Here is a 27,527-nt window from a genome sequence, read left to right on the forward strand (position 1 = left end):
AGAGAGAGAGAGAGAGAGAGAGAGAGAGAGAAAGAGAGAGAGAGAGATTGATTGATTGATTGATTGATTTTGATTTGAATCTACCACTCTGTTTCCTGGAGCAGATAATAAACTCTATCAAGTAGTGTTCATATTCTCAAAGTTGAATATGTAATACTCAACGCTCTATTTAAACACCACGTGAGGCTTTTGTTGTTGTTGCCTTTAGCTTGCTTTTTAGATGGAGTTTTTGCTTGCTTGTGGTTTTGAGGCAGGAGCTTGCTATGTCGTCTAGGCTGGCCTCAATTCACCATCCTCTGCCTCTAAGTGTTGAGATTACAGAAGTACTGGGATTATAGGTTTGTACCACCATGCCTAGCCTAGATTTCCACCTTAAAAGAAAACACCACCATTAGAAATGAAGAATTGAGCTGAAGTCAGGCCACAGTGAAAAGTGGCTTCTAGGGTAGCTAAGACAGTTTCATTTCTAGTTGGTAAAGCCATACGTTTGATTTATACAATGAATGGTTTTCTCTATCTGCATTTTAGTTTATAACAAAAAGATTAAAACAAGAGTCACCTTATCCAGGCAGAGATTCCCATGCCTCTCCGCAATAGCCTTCCTGAAGCCATGCGAAAGAGGGTACAGCATGCTATGGTGAGGATGTACAGAAGGTAGCCTATTCTTCTCTAGCTGCTCAGCTACAATACTAACCAATTTCTTCATCCGCTCATCATAGTCTGTCCAATCACAGACAATCTAGAGGAAGCAAAAAGAAATTATCACCCAAAAATCCTACCCAAAGATTTTGTTTACAAGTATTTGAGCTCCTAGTGTATGGTCTTGAGGCTGGCTCAGCGAGTAAAGCTGCTTGCCTTACATGCCAGACAACTGAAGACCAATGCCTAGGACTCACGTGCTAAAAGAGAAATGACTCTTGAAATCTGCCCTATGGTCGCCACTTGACTAAATAAATAAATAAATAAATAAATAAATAAATAAATGGCACACAATTAAAAAGTGGTAATGATGCAGAAAGAAAAACAATAAACCATTTATGCTTTACCTGTAGGCAATGAGCCAAGTTACAATAAGCATCAGGAAAGTCAGGCTTAAGTTTCAGAGCTGTGCGGTAAGAAGCTATTGCTTCTGGGATATTCCCTGAATCCTAGAAAGAAAACAAACTTGTAAGGAGTTTCCTACAATGCTACTTGAGTGCTAAGGTACCCCGTATTTGAATAAACACCAGTACCTTGTGAATGGAAGCCAGATTGCTGTGTGCATCAGCAAATGCAGGATTAATCTGGATGGCACGAGTATAACACTGCAAAGCTCCCTGAACATCCTGCATCTCTTTCAGAGTGTTTCCCATATTGGAATAAGCATCAGCAAATGTAGGACTGATTCTGAAGAAGACAAAGGTTTGATTATCTCATGTAAAATCTTGTCATAAAGCACTTGGGGGCTTTGGCATGTGGTTTGGCATTACAATACTTGCCCACCAAGCATGAGGCCTAGTTTGAGGCCCCAGCACCAAAGAGTGAAGGAGAGTCATTTTAGGACCTCTTAAATGTCAAACTTTTAATTACTCGATAATAAATTATTAAATAATAACAGTAAATTATTCAATAATTGGGGCTCAGCAATTAAGAACTCTCACTGCTCTTGCAGAGCCTGAATTCTGTTCCCAGCATCAATGTCCAGCTCTAGGGGGATACAGCACCTACTTCTGGAATTTAAGGGCATTGTATACACATATAATACATACATAATTAAAAGTAATCTTTTGACAATAATAAGCTGGGTATGTTCCCAGCACTTGGAAAGCAGAGGTAGGCAGATCTCTGTGAGCTTGAGACCAGCCACTTCTACAGTGCAAGTTCAGGACAGCCAGGGATATAGAAACCCTGTCTTTGAAAAAAAAAAAAAAAGCAGTAATTTAAAAGGTTATTGAGATTGTTTAGCAGGTAAACGTACCTCAAGCTTGATTAACACAAGTTCAACCACAGAACCCACATGAAAAGGTAAAACAGGGCTGGTGAGATGGCTCAGCGGTTAAGAGCACTGACTGCTCTTCTAAAAGTCATGAGTTCACATCCCAGCAACCACATGGTGGCTTACAACCATCTACAATGAGATTGATGCCCTCATATGGGTGTCTGAAGACAGCTACAGTGTACTTACATATAATAAATAAATAAATCTTAAAAAAAAAGGTAAAACAACCCCAATAAGTTGTCCTCTGACCTCCACATGGGCACTGCAGTATATGCCCACATTTCCTCCACGCACATGAAATAAATGAAATATAATTGTTAAAAATTAAAATAGGACATGTCTTTAACCCCAGTACATAGAAGGCAAAGGCAGAGGCATCTCTGTGAGTTCTAGGCCAGCCTGATCCACATGGAGTACCAGGACAGACAGGGATACAGAGAGAGGCCCAGTCTCAGGGGAAAAAAATAAACTAAAAATAAGTAACTCAATGAATAGACAAATAACAAGGGGCTGAGAGAAGTGGCTCAACAGTTAAGAGTACTGGCTGCTCTTCCAGAAGACCTGGGTTTGGTTCCCAGCATCCACATGGGGCAGCTCACAACTGCCTTACTCCAACTCCAGGAGATCTGCCACCCTCCTTCTTCTGGCCTCTATAGGGATCTATATGCTCTACATATACCCAGATACAGATGAATAATTTTTAATGATTTTTAAGTTTACAATAAGCCAAATATGGCAGATACATGCCTTTAAACACAGGACGTGGAAGGCAGAGGTAGGTGGATTTCTGTAAGTTCAAGGCCAGTGAGTTCCAGAACAACCAGAGCGACATAATGAAACCGTCTCATAAAAAGCTTAGTTAATTTTTTAAAAATTATTTTACTATTTTATATGTGTGTGGATGTTTTGCCCACATGTATCCCTATGTAACATGCACATGCCTGGTGCCCTTGAAAGCCAGGATTTCCTATTATTATTTACAGATGGTTGTGAGCTATCACATGGGTGCTAGGAATTGAACCTAGATACTCTCGAAGAGCAGCCAGTATTCTTTATCCCCGAGCTGTCTCTCTAGCCCCAAATTTTTGTTTTACACACGGTCTTACCATGTAGCCCTGGCTGGCCTCAAACTCAGAGATTCACCTATTTAAGCTCCTGAGTGCTAGGATTAAAGCATATACCACTATGCCATGCCTTTAAAAAAAATAAGATGCCAGGTGGTGGTGGCACACAACTTTAATCCCTGAATTTTGAGAGGCAGAGGCAGGTGGATCTGAGTTCCAGGTCAACCTGGTCTACAGAGTGAGTTCTAAGACAGCCAGGGCTACTTAGAGAAACCTTGTCTCAAAAAAGAAAAAACAAAAAAATGCTGAGTGGGGGAAAACCCATGAGGCTTCAATCCTATGCAAAGATATACAGGTATCTAAGTGATACTGTCAGAGTGAGATAGTCTTCTGTAGGGAAGAGCATACCAATTGGTTATCCAATACCAAAATAGTCAGCCCAAAAACATACACACAAGTAGCATTAACTATACAGGTTGTGCAAGTTATATTTAGAAATATATATGCATACAAATACATATTCATATATGTGTATTACAACAATTCATGAAAAAGGTGGCCATGTATTTGACAGCAAGGAGGTATGGTTTATGGGAGGGTTTTAGAGAGATAGAAAAGAGAAGCTATGAGTTTCGTACCGTATGGCTTCTTTATAGTGCATCAGCGCTTCCTGAAGCTTGCCCTGCTGTTGCAGTACACTTGCTAAATTGGAATGTGCAGCAGCAAACTCTGGGAAGACCTACAGAGTGATGATCACAGAGGACATTAAATAGCAAAAGTAATCTCCCAATTACCTCCCAAAACTCTGAGAATGGCACAGTGTGCCTTGACTTCTCTCCACCTTTTCCTTGGTCTAGTAGCTCAAATTCTACTGCTTCCTCCACTTTATACCTATCTTCATTTCAAATGTGAAGTATGCCTCTCTTCCTGTTACTAACACTGAGTAATGCTGCTTCTTTTCTAAACTCCTACTATACCTACTAACCAATAGACACAGGCCTGAGTTCTTCATTGTAATAGCTTTACTTAGCTTACTACTCAATATCTTCGTACAGATCTCATCTATGCATAAAATAATGAACTCAATATAGGGGTGTCATAGGACCTTACATCAATAATGAATAATCCTCTTAAAGAGGTGAATGACAGCTGAGCAGTGGTGGCTCACATCTTTAATCCCAACACTTGGGAATCTCTGAGTTCGAGGCCAGCCTGGCCTATACAGTGAGTTCGAGGACAGCCAGGGTTACACAGACAAACCATGTCTCAAAAACAAAAACCAAAAGTAAAATAAAATAAACCCAGAGGCAGGCAAACTAAAGTGTTTTCCCTCTACTGTCACACAGGCTAGGCTAGACCCTCCAGCCACAGCACTGAACATACTTCTAATGCTTTGCGATACAGGCGAACTGCCTCTTCAATGTTGCCCTGCTCCCTTTTGATGTTGGCAAGGTTATTCAAAGAGTCTGCATGGGTAGGACACAGCCGAAGAGCTGTGTTATAACAATCTTCTGCTTCAGCAACCTGGAAAATAAAACGAACCATATAAAAGCTCCACAGAAGAAGCAGAGAGGCTGCTGCTGTTCTAGTAATTCAAGTAACTGCGTCATTGAGTCTAATGGCTGGGAACACACCACAAAATGGTTAATTTTCAGTATCCTCCTCCTTCCCAACAACCAAAACTCCAAAGGAAACCAATATAACCATCTCAATACTTAATACGTACAATGATGATTTTTCTCTTCTAACAACATAACAAAGAAAAGACAAAATCCTTACACTGCCCTTCTCCTTGAGTGCATTTGCTAGGTTACAGTAAGCATCAGGGAAATGTGGCTGCAGTTCTATAGCTCGCCTGTAGGTATCAATGGCCAGGTCTATCAGGCCTTGCTCATAGTACACACAAGCCAGGTTGCCATGCACCACCGCATGATTTGGGCTCAAACTTAAGGCACGAAGATAAGCTGCGACAGCTCTGTGAGAAAAACAAAAACAAACACATATGCACAAAATGTTAAACATATTATTCTTACAGTTTATGACATGTGTACAGGTTGGCATGGACCACACTGCACATGTGGAAGGCAGAAGACAGCTTTGTGAATGAAGTTGCTTCTCCTCTCCTTCCACTGTGGGTTCCAGGGATCGAACTCAGGTCATCGGCTTAATCTTTTACTCACTGAGCCATCTCACCCAACTAACTTTAATGGATATTTTATTAAATGAAATGTCAATTAATTTCAACTACTGACAATTAACTCGGTATGTCTTAGTGCATACCAAAATCTCATTTTTAATAAAATTTATTTTTTGTGGTGCTAAGAACTGAACTTAGGCCCCATGCATGCTAAACAAGGGCTCTACCACTGAGTAAAAATTGTTAGCCCTACATTTGTATTTTGGGATATGTGGCTTTTTGATTTTTTTTTTTAGATTAAGATTTTACTCTGTAGCTTTAGCTGGCCTCCAACTCTGAGCAACCCCTTCTCCCTTGACCTCTCAAGTGCTAGTAGTATTACAGGTATAAGCAACTACACCCAAGCCCAGTATGTTTTTTGAGACAGGGTCTTGTTCTATCAAGGACCTCGCCTTGAATTCATAGCAATCCTCCTGCTTCAGTCTCCAAGTGTCAGACTGTAAAACATATTTTCACAGAAAACCATTTGTGTGTTCCTGCTCAGCTTTCCCTTAACAACAAAAATGTTACAAATCTAAGGCTGGAGATATGGCTCAGTGGACAGGAGCACTGATTGCTCTTCCAGAGAACCATGATTTGAATCCTAGAACCCACATGGCAGCTGACAGCCATGTATAACTACAGCCATGTATATATAACTCTACTTCTACAAGATCTGATGCCCTCTCTGGCTTCCCAACATAGTCCCCAGACATACATGCAGGCAAAACACCCATACACATAAAACAAAATCAAATAAATCAAGGGGCTGGAAAGATGATCAGTGGTTAAGAGAGTCTGCTGTGTAATTATGAGGACCTGAATTTGGAACCCTGAACCCACCTAACAAGCTAGGTATGACCATATAGAAAAGCATACAACCTCAGCACTGGGGGAAGGGCACAGGAGATCATTGAGGCTTACTGACTGGTAACCTAGCCAAAATTGTGAACCCTGGGTTCAAGGAGAGAGTACTTCAAAGGAATAAGTTACAGAATGATTGGATGGGGATGGACACCAATGTTCTCTTCAGGACTCCCATGTACCATTCACCTGCACACACATGCACATACAATACACACACACACACAAACACACACACTTGAAAAGCAGTTCTGTAACAAAACAGTCAAAAGTCAAGTTTTACTTCGCTTTTTTAATCAGATAAATGGAACAATTCAGTCCAAAAGGTAGTCATTTCTAACAGTTTTACAGTAAAGGAAATTTCAACTGAATTAAGTGTAAGGATAAAAGTATTCAGGAAAACCAAAAAGGAAAAGTCATCCAACTACATACATCTGTTAAGTAAAGTGTAACAAAGCAGGAGGGAAAAGTACACTCTAGATAAATGCCCTTCTGGAAGCTGTTGCCACATTTTAGTCCAGATTACAAAGACGTTCTTACCTGTCAAAAATACGTGCCTCTTTCAAGACATTTCCTAAATTTATATAAGCATCCAGAAAATTTGGGTCAAGGGTGACAGCCTAAAATTTCAAGACAAAAATTACTTAGAAAAAGATAAGACCTTATCAGATTAACTTCTCATTCAGTTTTTATTTTGAAGTAGCTTTAGATAGCCAATTACATTTTCTAGAATAAAACTCAGTTTGTTTTCAAAAGCATTTCTTATTTAGTTCTCTCTCATCTATAAACCTTCATTAATGTCAAAATAATTAGAGGGAGGAGCTGGTCCTGTAGCTCAGCAACAAAGCACTCAGCCAGCATACTCCAGTACCTGGATTCCATTCTCTACATCATGAGAAAGAAAGCAAACAAAAAAACAAAACAAAAAACAAACAAAAAACCTTCTCAAAAGCAAAATGGATCCAATCTAACTGAGCAGAGTATGTCGTCTTCCTTTTGTTTTGTCTGTTCTTTGAGACAGGGTCTCACTATGTAGCTCTGGCCAGGCTGGCCTCGAATTCACAGAGCTCCACCCACCAGCCTCTGCCTCCCAAGTGCTGCCACTAAAGGCTTGTGCTACCATACAGAGTATTTGTAATGCTCGGCCCATTGTACTCAAGTCAGTTTAACTCTTCTAAAAGAGAGTGGCAGAAACAAGCAGCGAGCTCTTAACAAAGTATGTGTGTTACTTTGTTCCATAAACACAGATCAGCAAGTCCTCAGTAAGATTTGTTAGAGTTGTAACATTAAGCCAGATATGGCAAAAGCCTATAATCCAAGCAGCCAGGAGGTATAAGCAGGGACATGCAGAACTTCAGGTCATCCTCAGCTACACAGTAAATTTGTAGGCAGCCTGGGGCTATATGAGACACTTTTTCGAAACAAGCAAATGCTATCCTGGTGCTGGGGAGTAGTTGCTCAATGATAGAATGCTGGGCTAGCATAGCCAAGGCACTAGAAAGATAATCCTCTAGTATAGTAAATACAAATTTAACCAAAAACTGATAGGTAATAACTTCAAATATTTTAAATATTCCTAGAAACATTTCTTCACATAGATAACAAACAAGTCTCTATCAGATAAAGACTCACTTAGCTTAGACTTTCTATAGTTACAGATATCTACCCTGAAAACCTTTTGAACTTTTTGTTTTGAGGTAAAGTCTAACTCTGCTGTCAGCCTAGGCTATCTTAGAATTTGCTATAGAAGACAGTGTGGCTTAGGACTCCTGCAATCAATCCTCCTGCCTCAACGTCCCAAGGGCTGAGATTATAGGCATGAACCACACCTGCTCCTTATCAATAAATTTTCATAAAAAGTTTCAAAAATACACAGAATCAAAGAAGGCAATAAACCCATGTCTTAACTTACCATATTTAATAATACATAAATCACAATGGCTTTTACTTAGTATGTATTCTAACCTACTCCCCCTTTCTCCAGATAATTTTGAAGCAAATCTCAAACATCTCATCCCCTTTTAATCATCCACATTTCATTTAAATCTCTACTTTCATTCCTACACCTTGCTGAAAAAGAAAACTCAGATCACTGTCCTATGAAAATCCATAGTTGACATTTTTGCTGATGAAATTCCTCTGGTGTCTTTTTAACATGCTTTGTCTGCATGTGTATCTGTGCACAAAACACATGTAAATGAAAAAGAAAAAATTAGTTTACTGGAAATGCATGCAGCAGGTAAACATGTTTGGATAACAGAAGAGGGCTTCAGATCCCGAGACTAGAATTATAAATGGTTGTGTGCTTCCCAGTGGGTGCTAGAAATCAAAGCTGGGTCCTCTGGAAAATCAGCCAATGTTCTTAAAACTCCTGAGGCATCTATCTAGCCTCTCATTTATTTATTTATTTTTTGGTTTTTCGAGACAGGGTTTCTCTGTGTAGCCCTGGCTGTCCTGGAACTCAGTCTGTAGAGCAGGCTGGCCTCGAACTCAGAAATCCACCTGCCTCTGCCTCCCAAGTGCTGGATTAAAGGCCTGCACCACCACCGCCCAGCCTAGCCTCTCATTTAAACTAGAAGCATAAAACCTATCTGTGTCTCCCCCAATACCTCCCCAAGCTCTGTGTGTGTGTTAAGAATCATAATCCTTGGCCTTGCCCATGCTAGACAAGCATTCTACCACTGAACTACACACGCAGCCCTCATTTCTTTGAGCATCTACTTCACCAGTGGAATTTAGTCCTACTCACAAGGAACAACATCCAATGCTATATCTTTCTTTGCCACTGTTAAATGCCTAAACCTATTAATGGTAATAGTTTATTGTTCCTTCTTTTATTACATAGAATGTTATTAATAAAGAAAATTTAGAGTGTAGTTCAATGGTAGAATGCTTGTCCAGCATGTACAAAGCCTTAGGTTTGATTCCTTTCGTTACATAAAAAAATTGCTTGACACCCCCCCCCCAAAAAAAAGTATGTTATCTGTGGGGCAGAGTATAGTTCGATTTATGTATATGCTGTCAAAAGATCAATCAAAGCCAGGTGTGGTAGTACACACCTTTAATCCTAGTACTCCAAGGCCAGATGAAGGAATATAGTTCCAGGCCAGACTGGTCTACATAGTAAAGAGTCAAAACAGCCTGTTTCAAAGATCCCCTAAGAGTGGAGTTACAAATGATAAGTTACCATGTGGGTGTTAGGAATTGAACCCGGATCCCTTGAAAACCAGTCAAAGCTCTTAAACTCCTGGGCCATCTATCCAGCCTCTTATAAATTAAAGCTAGTACATTAAATACCAAATGATAAATCAAGTCCACACATATTCATCACCTCCCCTCACCAACTTCCCTTTTTTAAAAAGTATAAACACTTAAAAAATCTATTCTTGCTGGGCGGTGGTGGCGCACGCCTTTAATCCCAGCACTTGGGAGGCAGAGGCAGGTGGATTTCTGAGTTCGAGAGTTCGAGGCTAGCCTGGTCTACAGAGTGAGTTCCAGGACAGCAAGGGCTACACAGAGAAACCCTGTCTCGAAAAACCAAAAAAAAAAAAAAATCTATTCTTTTTGGTTTTTGTTTGTTTTGAGAGAGGATCTTACTACATAGCCCTACTCAGCTTGGAACTCACAGATCCACCTGCCTTTGCTGAAACTAAGGATATGTGTCACCACTTCCTGCCTTAAAAATCTATTCTTACTAGGTTTAGCAGTACATGCCTATAAATCTCCAGCACTGAGGAGACAGAGGCAAAAGGCCAGTTCCAGGTCAGTATAGGCTACATGCCTGTATCAAACAAATATGTGAAAGGTTTTTTTTTAAATTTTTTAAAAAACCATTTCATTGTTGTTGTGTATATGGACGGTGAAGTCTGAAGACAATGCTGTACAGTCAGTTCTCTCTACCTTGGGTTCTGCAAATTCTAATTTCTCCTGCTGTAAGCTCCTGAATACTAGAATTACTAGCCTGTGCCAGCATATATGGATTTTTAGTTTTGCTTTGCTTTTTTTCTTCATAGTACATTTTGTCAAGTGAGACAATTTTTATGTTGTCCAGGTTCACTTTCAACTCCTGGGCTAAAACAGCCATTGTGTAGCAATTTTGAAATATACCATACATACAAATGTGGTCACCATCCAGTGTAATAAATAGCTCACTAATTCCACAGTCAACTGCAAATTTATAGCCTTTAACCAACATTTCGCTGCTCCTACTTCAACCCTATCCCCATTAGAACCTGTTACCTACTTTTCTACTGTTTCTGTGAAACTGCTAAATGTGAAGAGTGTGTTGCACACGTGTTTGATGTAGATGTACACATTTGTGCATATGTACATGTATGTGGCAATATATATGCATGTGGATGCCAGAGATTGGAGCGGCTTTCCTCAACCATTTTTCACACTATCTTTGAGCCAAGGTCTCTCACTGAGCCTGGATCTCATCAATCTGGCTAGGCTAGCTGGCTGGCCACTGTATTCCAAGGATCCTACTACCTCTACCTCCTCAGCCCAATATTTTTTTAGACTCCATACCTAACTGTGACCACACACAGTATTTGTTCTGCTTGCATTAAGAATAAAGCACAGGAGCCGGGCAGTGGTGGTGCACACCTTTGATCCCAGCACTTGGGAGGCAGAGGCAGGTGGATTTCTGAGTTCGAGGCCAGCCTGGTCTACAGAGTGAGTTCCAGGACAACCAGAGCCACAAAGAGAAACCCTGTCTCGAAAAACAAAAAACAAAAAAAAAACAACAAAAAAAAGAATAAAGCACAGACAACAAAAAAAAAAACTAAAAGAGACAAATGCAATCATATAAAACTATACACAGCAAAGAAAATTATCAGAATGAAGAGACAATTGACAGTAGCTAAAAATACTGCAAACCATACATCTAAGAAGGGGCTAATATTAATAATATGTGAGGGCCTAAACTCAAAGTAAGAGAGCAAATAAATTTTAAAAATGGGCCAAAACTCTGAACAGTTATTTCTCAAATAAAAGCCAAATGTGGTGGCACCCACCTCTAACACTAGCACTGAGGAGGTTAAGGCTGGAAAGACTGACCAGAACTTAAGAGCATTAGCTGCTCTTACAGAGGACCCTGGTTCAGTTCCCAGTACCTACATGGTGACAGAAAACACTTATACACATAAAAAGTAAAAATAAACGAGTAAAAATAAATGTTGAACTCAAAGTCTTCCTCTGCTATATGAGACTTTTTTTTAAAAAAAGGAAAAAAAATAGCAAGACAAGTGTATGAAAAAGTAAATTGGTACTTGCTTGCTTTCTGATCTAACAAGTGATTCCAGACAATGTTGTATTATTTCCTATTCTAGCCTTGGAATCAGCATTTTCATCAAGACACTTGGAAGCCTCCTCCTCCTCTCCCGCATGTCACTCTTCACAAGGGATCCCTGTACAGCCCGTACTATTGCTTCACTCAAAGAGATATCTACTACTTTTAGGGAAAAGGGTATTTTAAAACCAGATGGGGGTAGTTCATGCCTGTAATTTGAGCACTCAGGAAGCTGAAGATGATTGCCACTAGGCTGAGGGCCAATCTGAGCCACATAGTAAGTTGTAAGCCATTCATTCTATACAGAATGAGACCTCTCAAAAATACCAAACTAACAGTGACATAAATAAAAAAATATTTTCAATTACTGAAGTATACTCTCAGTATAAATCTCAAAAACCGTCGTATTATATATACCATCTGCAAATGCTGCGATATTGTCAAGAAAACAAAAATATTACATAACTGGCTAAGTAAATGCCTACTGTTTTAGTCTAGTAAGAACGTTCTGTACCTATAAACATTTCATAAAATATCAATTAATGACTAACCTTTTCAAAGTGATGAATCGCCAGCCAAATCTCCCCTTGTGCATTGAAAACACAGCCGAGATTACTCCAGGCTACTGCAAAGTTTGGTTGCGTCTCAATTGCTTTCAAATAACATGCCTTAGGAGGGTTTAATGAAAGAAGACGAGAGGGGAAGGAGATAAGGGGAAAGGGGAAAATTTGTAAAGGGGGAAAAAAAAAAAGATTGGGGAGGGGGAATAAGGTGATATCATTATTTCTTCTCTGACCAGTCAAAAGTGACCCTGCAGCATAGGCTCGCTTGCGCCAAAACTAATGCGCTGCCACAGCTGGCTGCTCCTGCGCCTGCGCCACCAGAACCCAAGTGCAAACCACCATGTTCAGTTCTGCCAACCAAAGAGCAATAATCCTTATCCCGGGACTCATCTGGGAGGTTGGGTGCTGCTACACACTAATGCCAGACTCCTCTTGTCTGAACACCTATATGGGCTCTAGAAATTGATGATCAAGAGGACACCATGAGGTCTAAGCTTCCACAGACCACATTTCCCAAAATGTGTTTTTAAAAAGTGCTAAGTGAGACATCACAAGAAAACCAAAACCAAAGCAAACAACAAAAACAAAAGACACCCAAATTTCATAATCAAGTAAAACAGAAAAACAGAAAACCGGTTTCTTAAACTGGGTATGGGGAACAGGCCTGTAATCTGAGCACTAAGGAAGTAGAGGCAGGATGATCTTAAGTTCCAGCTCATCCTCAGCTACAAAGTGAGTAGAGGGAGGATAAGACAAAGCAAACAACAACAGAAAGTTTCTTTCCTATATAACTTCCCCAAGTCTTCGATCTCTCATCATGCATTTTATTAGAACCAAAAAGGTGAGGGAACTGCTGCTTACAACAATGTTCTTTCTTAAGATCAAAAAAGTAAGCTACTGAGCCATACAAAAATGCTTCTGCCAAGTCAGTCATTATCATTTAGGCTTTAAGTTTCAGACTCACAACATCCCTCTCTTCTGAAGAGGAAGAAAATAAAACCTCACATGACAGGATTGCACCTAGGTTGAGGTCCCTGTAATGCGAGCGCAAACATCGCGGGCGCCACCTAACAGCATCGCACTGCGCAATCGCTGCGAACTGCTGCGCTACATAGAACACCCCTAGACGCAGCAAACGGCCAACCAGATCCATTAATCTACTAGACAGGCCCATAGAGAATATTTGCTTAATGAGATTAGTTGGACTCAAGGTACGTTAAAACCCAATTTTATCCAAAAAGGCTACAGAATAGGACTGAGAGAGCCAGTCAATCAGATTACTCATCTAGTCAACCGTTCACAGGGGCTCATTCGCACGCAATGCGCATTAACGCTGCGCAGCCTTTGCGCTACTGCAGGGTCACAGCGCATCATCAGAAGAGCAGAATGCTGCAATCCAAACAAAGAAGAAAAAGGAAAAAAAATGAACAACAAGAAGAGTTAGAAGCTTTTACTAGTAAATTATCTAATAATTTTAATATCTTAATTAACTTTTACTTATTTTTGACAGAATTGTGGCTATAGTATAAAACATTCTTTTACATAACTTGCTTGTAAATAAAATTATTTTAAGCTGTTTCTGAAGCCACAAGACAGAAGATTCAGGCATGGAGGCAAATTGTTTTGCTGTGGCAGTTACAAACCCGTTACCATATTTCTCATCATGTGACTTTTCGGTGCGTTCCTTGCTGGAAGAGGAGGAGGAGGTTGTGTGTCTGCCCTAGATCCAGGCCTCGAGCTCCCTTCAGCGAGGCACCTTACGCATGGAATAGGAGGTTTCACCCACCTGAAACCTTCTAAATACAATATCAATGGTGAAAAACCAAAAACAAGAGAGAAAATAAAAACAAGATCATTAGTAAAAGTTCAACAAAGCAATTGAAATTCTTTGGATGTCTATTACATATGGGAATGAGGACAGTCTCAAGTCTGTAACATGGGAAACATGCAGAAGGGAGAGGGTTAATCAGGGCTATTGCATACAGCAGGGATTTTTGCTGGAAGAAAGGCTCTTCATTTTCTACAAAGACAACTTAATTTGATTCCATCTACTAGGAATATATGCTGGCTTGAATTTTCAAATGCACTGATTACAAAAGAAACACATTGCATTTCACTCAAGAGTATTTTCTGGTTTACTAAGTTCTCACAAAAAAAAAAAACAAAAAAACAACAAAAAAAACAGAATGACATGTTTCAAACTAGGTGTCTCCAGAGCTCTGAAATAAAGAAGTCAGCAACCTAAGGCAGGCGCAACGTCTCAGCCTAAACCGATGTCTAAAGCTGCAGTGAAGTGCAATTCATGTTAGCTGTCCGCTTGGTGGGGTGACAATTGATAAGAGCATAGCAAATATTTGTTCTAGAAATTACCAATCACTTTATCAGCTAAGATTGAAATTAACATAGTTCATCAGCTGGAAACCTACAAAGGTTAATCCATAGTGTTGGCAGAATTTATTAAGTTATGCACTTAAAACTAGTGCCTTTTTAACATTAGGTGGTGCTGAAAAGCCTTCTCCCTCCCTGGATGAGCAGTCAAACAGACAGCTACGCTGCGCATACACTCCACGCATTAGCATGCGCGTGGGGCTCAGAGCAACAGGTGGGAGTTTCAGAAGCATTCTGGTTTCTCCCCACTCCTCACCCCTGCAGCGCGGTTGCGTAAGGTGGCTTGTAACAAGACAACTGCATTTATAAATTTAATTGTAAATTATATCAAAAGCTTTAATTAACCCAACCTGGTGTTCAAATTCATTATTTGGAAACACAGAATGCTAAAAGCCACCTTTCCACTTCGGCAAGTTTTCTTTCGATCAGTCCATTTCCCAAACAAACCAGCTTTGTCCTTCTGACTTTTTTTTTTAAAGGAGGTGGGGTGGGGAGGAATAAAAGAAAAGGAAGTGAGGAAGAAAAAAAAGATAGACAACTAGGATTGGGAAAAGGGGGAAAGGAATTTGAGGAGGAAGTTGGGACAAGAGGGGCAGGATGTTCCAATTATTAATTTGCAATATTTTAACAGCCTTTCTTCCATTGTAAAAGGGTGAGGAAGATGAAGGGAGGAAGGTTAAATAAGAATTTTAAATGCCAGTATTACAGGGTAACATTTGGATGAAATTCTTCTCCACTTACAAGCCACAAAGGACTTAGAAGAGCAGCGTTTTCAATGGCACCTGCATCATATAGGCGTCTTGAGCCAAATCACAGGCACTCTGCTTGTCACTAGCAGGCAAGCCTCAGATTTGAAGGAATGTTATTGATTCCCACATAAGACCACGATGGAGCCCATTGTTATTAAAGATGCTCTAACTCAGCAGAAAGGCTCCACAATGCTCACGTTCTTACTTTACCCCCGGATTTAGAATAGATTATGCCAAAAGCCTGGTCCTGCTCTAGTCTGAGGCAAGTCATGCCAACAGTTTTTCTCAGTTTCATAGGACTATTTTGTGAAGATAGCTCAATGAAGAGTTGAAGACTTGGCAAAAGGTACAGGTTTTCATAACTAATGCTTAAATGTGTTCTAGCAAACACCTACCTTGGCTTCTTCCAAGCGACCCAGGGCTTTGAGCAGGTTCCCCAGGTCACTACGAACACAGTACAAATCCTAAAAATCCAGAGACAGTATCATTAATTCTATACTGTTTCCTCATCAAAACTATCCCAACATCACATCTGTGCATCTAGTTGTCATTTTAATGTCAATTCAAAGCAGCATTTGACAAAACTTCACCATAGGCCCACAACTCATCTAGTTCTCAGAAAAACTGAAACTAATTTGATAGTGAAAACCTAACCTGAACTTAAAACACATTATTTACAGACTTGATTTCTCTTCTTAGTATGAATACTATCTTTAGCTGCACAGATATAAATGTGTTTTGCTATCAGCTGCTGCTCTAGTTCTGGCTGAGAGATCTGTATATGCCACTATCGTCTAACATCCTTTTTTTTTCTTCTTCTTTTTTTTTTTTTCCGAGACAGGGTTTCTCTGTGTAGCCCTGGCTGTCCTGGAACTCACTCTGTAGACCAGGCTGACCTCGAACTGAGAAATCCACCTGCCTCTGCTTCCCAAGTGCTGGGATTAAAGGCGTGCGCCACCACCGCCCGGCCTAACATCCTTTCAAATATATTTGGCCTTATCAGTTTCAAACACAAGACTACAAGACCTTTCTAGAGCCTCTCTCTTCTCCAAATGTCAACCTCTGAGGAAAAAAAAAAAGATTGAATATTTATTCAATTGTTTTATTCAAGGTTATGATGAATCACTCCTGTATCAAGGACCACAAATTTTCCACAATGGGGAAAAAGAGTGTTTCACTTAGCAAGTGATTACCTGTCAACAAACCCACCTTTTGGCTCTCAGTCTTATTTAGAAACCTTGACTTTATTTCATGCCTAGGCAGAAGGATTACCATCCAACCACAGCCTCAATCCTGCCACCTGCCTCTAGATTACTCATTAGTATTAAGTGCCATCAGAGCCGAGTGGGTGAATAATGAAATGTGGTTGACTCTGCTTTTTATTAGCAGCTCAATTATGTTGCTAGTCCTATGACTCACCAGTCTGTTCATCAGTATGACATGCTCAACAGACAGTACGCTTAAATTTTTATTTGCAAAGTCTGCTTCTTGTCAGTGGAATTTTTCAGTCAATAACAAGCAGAGATGATGGCAATATGAAGCATGTTTATCATCCTGAACTGTTATGTGGGTGAAAGAACCTTAAAATAAATCCTATAAGGTGAAATTTTATCAAGTAGTCCAAAGAATTATTTCCATTATTCTACCAGTAACAGTATAATGGGTTATAGAATGGGTTAGCTTTACTGATAAAGCTGTTTCTATACTATACATTGTCAGTCACTGGATGAACCAATAAGGTAAAGGCTGGCTAAACTGGGACAATTCCATGATCCACCTTAATTAGTACTGTCCCTCAGGCAGTAACTAATGCTTTGGAAGAGTAGGCCTATCTTCTCACAACCTTGAGCACAGGCTGATATTAATCCACAAAGCATCAATGTATGCAAGGTACAGTAGCATGCACCTGTAATCCCACCACTTGGGAAACTGAGGTAGGAATATCATCATAAGTTCAAGCCCCTACCCCCACTCCAAGTGTTATCTATCATATTGAGTTCCAAGCCAGCCTCCACTGCATAAATAGATGAGTGAATGAGTAAATAAATAAATAAAATAAGCAAACAATTCACAGGTACCATTAATCTTATTACAGACTAATCATCATCTGTGATAAGCACTTTGAAATCCTATTTGTCCTATTTGTATTCTGAGAAATAATTTTATACTCTTCCTATCTACTTTGTGTAGGTTTCCGCCTTTGAACCTTAAAGGTCAGGCTGTCAAGGCTATGTTTAAATATCCAATCCAATGTGCTTACTCAAGTTCCTTCTACTTTAGTGGGTGATGAGCATTTTATAGACTTTCAATGATTTCTATGACTACTCTGAGCCATAAATTTCAGAATCACCACAATAAATAACTGACTAGTGGATGTATCTTTAAAAAAGATCTGTTTATTCATTTTTCATGTATATGAGTACACTATAGCTGTCTTCAGACACACCAGAAGAGGGCATCGAATCCTATTACAGATGGTTGTGAGCCACCATGTGGTTACTGGGAACTGAACTCAGAACCTCTGGAAGAGCAGTCAGTGCTCTTAACCACTCAGCCATCTCTCCAGCCCCATCTATATATTTTTACCCACTGTTACATAATTTACCAGTTAGTTTCTATAAACTCTTAGATGGATGATTATCTATATTTAGTTATAGCATCTACATTCATCACAGCATACTACAACAAAAATAGGTTACCTTATAGACTAGCAGTGTAGGTCAGTTGGTAGAAAAATTAACTAGCATGCCAAAGACCCTATGTTTGCTCTCCAGAGCTATAAAAAGATGAGACTATAAATACCTTCAAGGTTACCGTAAAATAATAAGTCCATTTTAGGAAAAGACAAACCATATCCTATTAAGTAGAAGAGTAGAATGGCAGAGAGTAGAGCCCCAAGGCCCTGAGTTTGATCCCTAGTATCACAAATATAAACAAAAACTCTTTTAGCTGGCACTTGGGAGGTGGGAGCAGGATAATCACAAATTCAAGGTCATTCTCAGTTATATAATCAGTTCAAGGCCAGCTTACACTAAATGAGAATCAAGTCTCAAAAACAGCAAAACAGGACTGACAAGATGGCTCAAAGGTTAAGAGCACATGCTGCTCTTCCAGGCCCAGGTTATCTGACACCACCTTCCAGCCTCCAAGAACACTACAGTCATTTCCACAGATAGAACACATACACATAACAGTATTTTCAAAACCCAAAATAAGTGAAACTATGAAAGCCAAATCTAGACAACCATTCATGTGCATACATGTAATAAATACTTAATGTCCATAAAATACAAGAAAGTTACAATTCTCAAAAAAAAAATGTCCATTCAGAACCCTGCATCAGATTCAGCTTTATCTGTCAAATCAAAAGAGTATCTTTTAAGAGAATCACTTTGCTTAAATCTGGTTCATTCTGCCCATCTCTAGTTAATAACTTTCATGAAAACCTTGATTTAATACTATGCCTAATACCAAGGAAAATAAAGTAAATACATTCAAAGGAGAGATTTAAGCTGGGCTTTCTTAACTGAGTAGACTTAATAGGGTAACAAAACCAAGGAAAAACAGTATGATTAAATAAAGGTAAAGAACCACAAATAAGGGGTCCCTGCATTAACTATCCCTCCCTAGTATAACAACTGCTTTCCGATTTTCCTCTTAACGCCCCTCTACATACATACACATTGAGGAAAACCAGGCCAATAAAAACCTACAGTGCTTCTCAACTGCCTCTCAAATTAATTCAAACTCCACAGCCTCTATTATTATTTTGAGATCTTCCAATTGACTCTGCTGCTCTACTATACTCACTTTTTGTTACTACTTGACTCAGCGCTTCAGCCTGGTGAGTCTACTTGCTGTTTACCTTCCTACAGAATGCTGAGGTTCTTAGCAGCCTCTCAAGGGTATCTTCTGATTAATACTCTCCAACGATAATCACCCAAGGAGCTTACATCTTTTTTTCTCCTTTAGGAGAAAGGTCTATCTCTCATGATAACCCCTCCAGAACACAATTCCCCAGTTCTTCACCAAGCTGTGTACACAACAGTCAGCACTTGAATATAAATGTGACCCTGGCCAAACAACCTAAACAAAAAGCAGAGTGGAGAGAAGTAGAAATGAAAGGTTTTCTCATCATTCAGCTACCAAGGATTCTTGAAGCAACAAGACAGTAATACATGGTGGGATGTCAGCGGCTCTCAGCACAGTGTTATCTACCATCAAAGCAGAAAACAGCGTCTCAACAGCTTCACACTTAGCAACAGCAATTCAGGCTCACAGTTATCACACAAAGGAGAACTGTATGCATAATTTGTAAAGGAATTGCCAAATATGGCCAATTCTAGGAGAATACCAGAAGAATCAACACCTTAAAATATGACAAGCTAAAGTTTCAGCAAATGTATTAAGCCATAGAACATTACAGAAGGCAGCTCCGAATACAAATAATAATAATAATAATGAAATGGCTCTAACTTCTATAATCAAGTTACAAACTAACTTTTGCACTGGTACATCTATAATCTTAAAAGAGAAGCACCGCTGAAAACCAGTAAAATGAGCCAGACATTTTAATTTTTCACTGCTACAAAACCAAAATAACCTGAGTTTCCTTAACTAATTTTCAGACTGCAAACAGCACCACTGATTCCAGCCATGCTAGAGTAACAATGCATATTCTGGAACAGACTCAAAACACAGGCAGCACAGACTTGACAACAGGCATTTGACAGAAAATTTAATTTAGTTAGGATTAGGTATTCTGAAAACTTAGAACACAACCACTGTGTTGTATTTAGGTGAGATCTAGAGAATTCATTCTTATTGTAAAGAACAGAGAAATAAAGAAGCATGTCTCCCTACAAGAGACACACCAATGCAAGCAAGAAATTGAGTTTAGTGGTATCTTGCTTCTTTAGAAGTACATGACACTAAGTTTCATTAATAGGTAAGATATTTAATAACATAAACTATACATAGCATATATTTAGAAAGTAGCATGGCTTTGTCTCTCACTTTAATTTTCCCTTCTCAATATAATTATATTGTGTTATATTGTCAACAAAGTTAACTGCTCTACCACACAGGCAACTAAAAATCTGAGCCAGGGGCCTAGGGATCTAGCTCAGGTGGAGAGGTACTTATTTACTGTGCAACAAAGTCCTGGGTTCTATCCACAGTACCATATAAAATGGACACTCTATATCTCAGCACTGAGGAAGCAGAGGCAACAAACTAAGCTGTTCAAGGTCATCCTCAGCTACTTAGTGAGTTGGAGGCCAACCTGACTAAAAGACCTATTTGAGAGATCCCCTCTCAAAATAACAGAGTAAAGTTAACCAAGATTACAACTATGCAAGAGAGCCAAGCTCAAGTTTACACACTCAACAGGTAAAGGATAAACGAAACCCTGATTTCTAAAGGAAAAGAATGTACTGTCCTGTGACAACTGGACACACAAGAGAAAGGCTTGTTGCTTAGAAGAATTAAGTCCAAGCCCCACAAGCAGGACATTCAAGATTAGCTGTCTAAAACTAAAAATTACAAATACACTCTAAATTTCAAATATACACTGAATATCTCTGAAAGAACATGAGAAATTACTTTCACTATCTCCAATCTACGCAATTTCGCCCTAGACTAAAAAGCACTGAATAGAAAGCACTTATTATAATGAACTCACAAATAAAAGCACCATTTAGCTGAACTAAGGGAGCCATTCAAAGGAGCACCTGCCCTGACTCAAACTCCACATATCAAAGATCATCTATAAACTTAAAACAGCCATTCCAGAGTGATTTCTATCTTTTTTGAAATAAAAACAATAGAATTTTTTTAATTTTAATTTTCAAAATTAACTTTAAAAATAATTGTTAAAAAGATATTAAGACGAAAAATGATCACAGTGCTTTGGCAAAGTACTAAAATAAGCTTCAGTTTCCTAAACTATAAAATTGGAGTCAAGAGACAGGCTTATATGTCTAATGGTTTCCAGGCTGTGCTCAATGGCTGCCTTGGGGCAAAGAAGGCCCTTTTTAGCTTTAATTTTTCATTCATGTTAACATTCACTCTGATAATTCAACTTCAAGTTTCAACATCCACTTCACCATTGCTAGCTGGCTATGTGATCTTAAAAAAGTTATGTAACCCAAAGTCTACTGGGGTTTTTATTATTGGCAAAACTAGAAATAATGCCATCCTCACCAAAGGATCATGGTAAAGACTCAGACAGACATTTATCTGAAACAGCAGTGTCTGAGCTTCTAGAAGACTTTTGATAATGGCAGTTAATCATTAAGCACTTCCAGGGTGATTCCATGCTCAATGTCAACTTAGCTGGAGTTTATGCTGCTGCTGCCAAGACCTATCCCCTATCCTTATACTTACCTCTTAAAAGTTTACAGCCACTTTCCCTTCATTATATCAACAATTTCCTGGGCAAGTTTTACATCCCTATAGCTTTTTTATTTTATTTATTTATTTATTTATTTATTTATTTATTTATTTTTTGAGACAGGGTTTCTCTGTGTAGCCCTGGCTGTCCTGGAACTCACTCTGTAGACCAGGCTAGCCTCGAACTCTCAAACTCAGAAATCTGCCTGCCTCTGCCTCCCAAGTGCTGAGATTAAAGGCATGCACCACCACTGTCCAACCCTATAGCTTTTTTAAATTTAATCTTGATCTTTCACAGACTCTAATACTTGTTCTCCGAAAACAAATGCAACTTAGATTTAAAAAGAAACTGGTCTACATCTGTAATTGCTTTAATTCCACTACTTGTAACAATATTGGGGAGGAGGTATTAAGAACATTTTATAGTCTAGTTTTCATATCACTAATATACTAGCACCTTTAAAAATTTTTTTTAATGGGGCTAGAGAGATGGCTCAGTGGTTAAGAACAGCACTGACTCCTCTTCCAGGGGTCCTGAGTTTAATTCCCAGTAACCACATGGTGGCTTACAACCATCTGTAATGAGATCTGATGTCCTCTTCTGGTGTGTCTGAAGATAGCTGCAGTGTGTACAAACACACACACACATATATATAATAAATCTTTTTTAAAAATTACTAACTGCTATAAATATCCATCAGAATTTACCCAAAGTTCATTAAAACAGTGCACATACACACACACACACATATGCATGCATGCATACACGCCATGTGTCTTAAGCTTTAATTATCATTACAAAAAAGTTGATGGAAATTTTTATAAGGATAATTTTTATGTTTAACTTCCTAAATAAGATAGATGTTTTTGATGTCATGCAGACCAAATCAAAGCAATTTCATCATTTCAAGTATATAAACATTTCTTTCTACTCTTGACTTTCATGGGAAAAAAAACCTATTATCTGAAGTATCAAACCACACTTGGATTGCTACAGAAGGAAAACAACAATAACCGTTTACTTACAGGATTGTACTGAAGAGCAGAGACGTAGGCCTGCACTGCTCCCTCCATGTCACCTGCTGCTACCAAGGCTGCTGCCAGGTTAATATAACCATCAATGAAATCAGGCTTGAGCCGCAAGGCATGTCGATAATGCTCAATTGCTTCCTGCAACTGCCCTCTTTCCTTGTACACATTTCCCAAATTCGAATAGGCTTCTGCTAGAAGGGGATTCTGTTTAATTGCCAAGGTGCTAAAGTGAGCAGATCTGGAAAAGCGGAAAGTGTTGATGCACAGATATGCACGTTAGAGAAAAGGAGGCATGACTCATATGCAACTGTAACAGTTCCCCGAAAATTCTATGCTATGGAACATTATACTTTAACTAGTATACAGCAGAAAACCAAGACTTTCCTAAGGTGAGAGTAGCCAAATTTCATACAAAAAAGCAGGTTCTTATATAAGAAAATTCTTATTAGAATCTATTACCAAACTGCCACGTTGTATAACATGATCATTAAGATTCAAAATAAAAAGTACATGAGTCTCATTTTCCATTTGTTGGCAAGATTTAAAGACACATATCTTCAAATGCCTAAGTGTGCCAAAATGATAATTTACTGAAAGATCCACAGCAAATTCTTCTCTTTTGATTAATTTGATTAATTAGCTAAAAGCAACATCAATTTAATGAGTATATTTCCAATCTGAACTACTTATGTCCCTCCTACCAGAGGCCCTCAAGCTGACAGGTCTGGATGCTCAGTGTATACTAAGAATAATTACCTGAAAAAGAATATCCCCAAGTGATAAAAAATCTGGGGGAAAAGACTCTAGTCATACTGATAATATGCTCACCCCCTGAAAAACAGGGAGAAAAACTAGCAGCTAGCATGTTAAAAGTGAGCAAAAGAGTACACGTGTGTTGGTGGCTCAGATGAAACCCAGCCCTGGAAAACTCTGAAGTTCAAATATTTAATTATCATTTTTTAAGTTCAGCACCAAGAGGCAGGTTACCTCGACATCTCCTACCTGTCCAGCCTTCGACACTGGAAGTGTATTGATGAAAGCAATAAAAGAACACCAGTATTGTCAGGCTCTTGTCTCCAGAGCTGCATGCAGTGTCTCTCAGCTGCCTCAAAATCTCCTGCCTGATATTCTCGATGTGCCAACTCAGCTAACCCTTGGAAGGAAAGCATACGTTTCGTTGGTTCTGGAGAATCATCAAAACATTTGAGGGAAGGAGGGGGGAAACAAAAAGTTAGAAATGCAAACCAAAAAATGTAAAAATATGGTATATTAAACTTAAAGATGAAAATGCTTGAAACTATGTAAAGCACTAGAGTGTTCTGCATATTATTTAAAACCCCAGACTACAGAATTGATCTCTTTCAAATTTGCCATTATTAATGCTTCCTTTTTAAAACTCCATAGTAATATTTACTTCCAAATGAGATTCCTTTCTTACATTTTGTACTTTTAATTATAAAGCATAGGTAGATTGAGTCACTAAAGTCACTAAACTAAGTTAGTATACTGACACAAAACATTCAACAGGAAATCTGCAAAAGTTACAAGGATTTATTGTCAGAATAACCTAGTGTCATATCTTGTGTTTCAAGCTGAATTGTATTCTAACACTTTCTCAGTGTGGGTGGGGGCACCAGGTGTTTCTTTAACTCTTTATATCATGTTTGTGAGTTTTACAGCTTTCTTTTTTAAAATAGCCAGCCTAAGTCAAAGAGCTACTTTTAAAGCAACTGATAAACAAAATGAGTTAGCAGTCAAGGGCTAGAGCATTTAACGGGTTCGCCAAACGTTGTTCCTCTACTGGAGAGGACCCAGAAGGAGACCAAATTAGCTAAATCCCACCCACGCCGCCTGACATTTTCTGCTGTGTTCATGGCTCTCACTGAAGGATTAAGACATTGAAAACAACTCTATTCAATAACTAGGCAACAATCTACAATTGGAATAGCTTTAAAATGCTACACAGGATAAATAAAACACAGGATAAACTACAACAGAATAAATAACAAAAAAAATTGCTTTTGTTCTGAGGGACTTGGTTTAGTTAACATAATAAAACCCAAAATTCAGGTGCAAGCCTAAGGCTCAGCTGTAAACATTTATCTCCACAGAAATACATTACTAGGAATTCAAGGACAACACTCTCTAGTCTAGATGGTTAGAATGGGAAACCACAGACCCAGTAATTAATTTTAACCAAGGTCATGGGGACAAGCTCAAATTTGAGCCAAGGTCTCTCATATCAGAGCAATTTCCCAACAGAATGCACAGCTAACCACAAAAACAAAGACCAGAAAGATCTGTGCCCAAATCTGTGGTTGGAGCTATAAGATCAACTAGAAAATTACATTTTAGACAAGACCGTAGCACTTTCTAGCTCCTAAATTTAGCACATTACCTTATTTTTCAAAGTCGCTTATTTGCTCTTTTAATACTGAAAATGACCATTTCCTCAAGTAAAGTTAACAGTCAGAAAAGGGCAAGCTCTTACAAAAACCTAACGCAGAATCTTAAATTTTTGAAAATCACGATGGGAAAACGGGAAGGTCAAGATCGGACTATTATTGAGCCCATTCCCGTCAATTATGGATGAGATACTATTTTAGAGTCATCTATTTATCGCACATGTTCAAAGTCGGCAACTAAAACCTAGGCACTACGAAACAATAAAAACAATAACCGCTCGGGAACCTTAAGAGCCGCAGCCTGGTTCCCCACACCCTCCCGCCCCCAAAAGCCTCAATCTGGAAAGGCAGTTGAAGGACACTCCTACAATTTGGTTGTTTTCTTATTTTCTGTAGCAAAGACTTAGGAATGAATCGTCGAAAAGGGGCAACCGCTTTGCACTTGTGCAGCTACACTCCAGTTGCTTTACAAACTCTTCAAGCAAGGATGGAAACTTAAAAAAAGAAATGCACACCCTATGAATAAAGAGATGAAAACCCAGAGGCTGAGGCGGAAGAATACATCGAGAAAGTAACACAAAGAGAGAATTAGGAGGGCGGGCAGGGTGGTCAACTCCAAGCAACGCACCGAGATGGTTTCTTCCCTGAGGATAAGAAACGACCGTCGGGCTGGCACGTTCGCAGAGGAAGGGTGTGGTTGCAACAAGCGGGGAGGGCTCACGGGGTAGGAAACCCGGGACTGGGGCAGCGGGTGCAATTGGGTGATGGCTAAAAGAACCCCTGGAATTTTCCAACCTAAATCGGCGCCGCTCAACCCAATAACACCAGAAGGCGCTGCCCCGGCGGGGTGCGGGCTCAAGTAGCCCTTCTTGATGTTACTTGGAAGCACATTGAGCTTTCGCTAGTCATTGCCTGATGCAAAGTGAGGCTAGGATTACACCAAAATAGCATCCCCGCCCTAGACTGGCAGAGGGGGATCAAATGTGGCCAAGGGAGAGGGGCCTTGAGGAGGAGATGGAGTGTACGGGAGGGAACAACGAACTGAAATTGAGGGGGGAAGCAGTTGCGATGGAGACAGAAAGAGCAGGGATTCCAATGCAGCCCATTCCAAGACATACTAAGCGCGCACGTGTGCTATAGAACCGTCCCGAGAGAAAAGGCTAAAACACTGATGGGATAAAACAACAACGAAAAAGACCCAAAGCAAGCAAAATGCAAGCAAGCAACCAGGGAATGTTTACAGAACCGACGGCAGCACCAAACCCGATCAGATAGCAGTAGAACTCAAGAGAGCTCAGTAATGCCACTGATGTAATGGGGATAGTTAGAGGAAAGTAATGAGAGATACAAGACGGCGCCAGACCCCAAAGGGACGTCTGCAAAAGTAGAACGGGACACTGGTACCTGTGCTGTCGGCCACGTTGCCCACGGAAGACGCCATCTGGAGCTTCTTGAGACAGAACAAGGGGATAATTGACTTCTACTGCCGCCACTACTGATAAAAATGTTTCTAGAAGTAGCAGAAAAAGGGCAGTAGCCGGATCAGTGATTTGGAAGGTTTAGGGGGCGGCAGAATATACCGAACTCGAATCTTAGGGACTCTTCTTAGACATCTACCTCTCACTGTCTTGAAATGGCGGCGACCGCTCCTCGAACGAAACAACACAGGCCGGAACTACTTTCTGTTACAATCAAGTACCCCGCGGAGGTAGCGCGTAACAACACTACCGACAAAGTGACTGTAATCAAAGTCACTTGCTCTTACATAACCTTCCGCTCAAAGTCCATTGCGACAAACATGACTATAGAGAGCGCATGCGACAACCCTGTCTAGGCAACTTTGGGTTAAGGGCACCCTGTGGGGCAAGAGCCTGCAAGTTTTTAAAAGCAAGACGGAAGGGAAAAAAATGCCCGTCGATTACTTTTTTTTTTTTTTTTTTTTGGCAAGCGCCAAATTAGGAGTCTGCTACCTGGTCAATGATGTCGATGTTAGAATGTCAGAGCGTCTAGAAAAGTTTAACTCCACACTAAAGAAAACGGGTAGTTTACAAGGCCAGTGTGTTAGTTCTAAGCAAGTAAATGCGAATATTTGCGTTTCAGAGACAGAGCTGTTCAAAACGATGGGGGAACTGGTTCGATTTGAACGCTTTTTAATTCAGACTCCACCCATTAATTAAAGTACTTTGATGAGAAAAACGGATTACTCTCCATGAGCTGAGTGAACCCAAACGTGTTCGATTTGAACCGTATAGCCCGAAAATTCAAAATCGTTTGTGAGATTCGGGAGAGTAACAGGGTAAATGCTCAATTATTCAGGATGAGTTTGCATGCCAAAAACAACCACAGAGATGTTAAAGAGGATTCCTTTTCCTCAACATTCCTGATTCTGAATTGTGATTTTGTTTCCTCCAGAATCATAAAGGTCTGCGAATGCCATGCCGCTGAGCTTAAGGCAACTCAACAATGCTAAATGTGTTCCTTTGCCTTCTGCCTAAACAACACATCTACATTGAATTTCGAATTGCCTTCGTTTGACAAAACAGCTCTTAGGATCCTCTTGCGGTTTCAAGTCCAGTGTTTGGACATTTTTGTCACATTGTTATTAATTTATATTTCCTGTCT

At 39.6% G+C, this 27,527-nt stretch overlaps 1 protein-coding gene across 3 annotated transcripts in view; it reads right to left on the reverse strand.

The window, feature by feature from the left end:
- Nucleotides 1-26,582, reverse strand: part of Ogt (O-linked N-acetylglucosamine (GlcNAc) transferase) — a 37,431-nt gene extending 10,849 nt beyond the window's left edge. Inside the window, exons 1-13 of one of the 3 annotated variants that reach the window (XM_028769982.1) lie at nucleotides 26,523-26,573; nucleotides 26,310-26,415; nucleotides 23,503-23,653; nucleotides 22,495-22,738; nucleotides 15,471-15,539; nucleotides 11,927-12,043; nucleotides 6,623-6,702; nucleotides 4,822-5,017; nucleotides 4,426-4,566; nucleotides 3,681-3,781; nucleotides 1,233-1,386; nucleotides 1,047-1,148; nucleotides 560-739 (exon numbers count right to left, since the gene is read on the reverse strand). In XM_028769982.1, coding sequence (XP_028625815.1) covers nucleotides 560-739; nucleotides 1,047-1,148; nucleotides 1,233-1,386; nucleotides 3,681-3,781; nucleotides 4,426-4,566; nucleotides 4,822-5,017; nucleotides 6,623-6,702; nucleotides 11,927-12,043; nucleotides 15,471-15,539; nucleotides 22,495-22,738; nucleotides 23,503-23,653; nucleotides 26,310-26,346 — 1,572 coding nt within the window. In that variant the 5' untranslated portion in view covers nucleotides 26,347-26,415; nucleotides 26,523-26,573. Of the gene's footprint in view, nucleotides 1-559; nucleotides 740-1,046; nucleotides 1,149-1,232; nucleotides 1,387-3,680; nucleotides 3,782-4,425; nucleotides 4,567-4,821; nucleotides 5,018-6,622; nucleotides 6,703-11,926; nucleotides 12,044-15,470; nucleotides 15,540-22,494; nucleotides 22,739-23,502; nucleotides 23,684-26,309 lie in introns of all 3 variants that reach the window. The other 2 variants (XM_028769981.1, XM_028769980.1) reach the window with 2 other exon arrangements.
- Between the last annotated feature and the right edge of the window lie 945 nt (nucleotides 26,583-27,527).

The sequence above is a fragment of the Grammomys surdaster genome, unplaced genomic scaffold (genome assembly GCF_004785775.1).
Source record: "Grammomys surdaster isolate TR1022 unplaced genomic scaffold, NIH_TR_1.0 197, whole genome shotgun sequence".
Lineage (NCBI taxonomy): Eukaryota > Metazoa > Chordata > Mammalia > Rodentia > Muridae > Grammomys > Grammomys surdaster.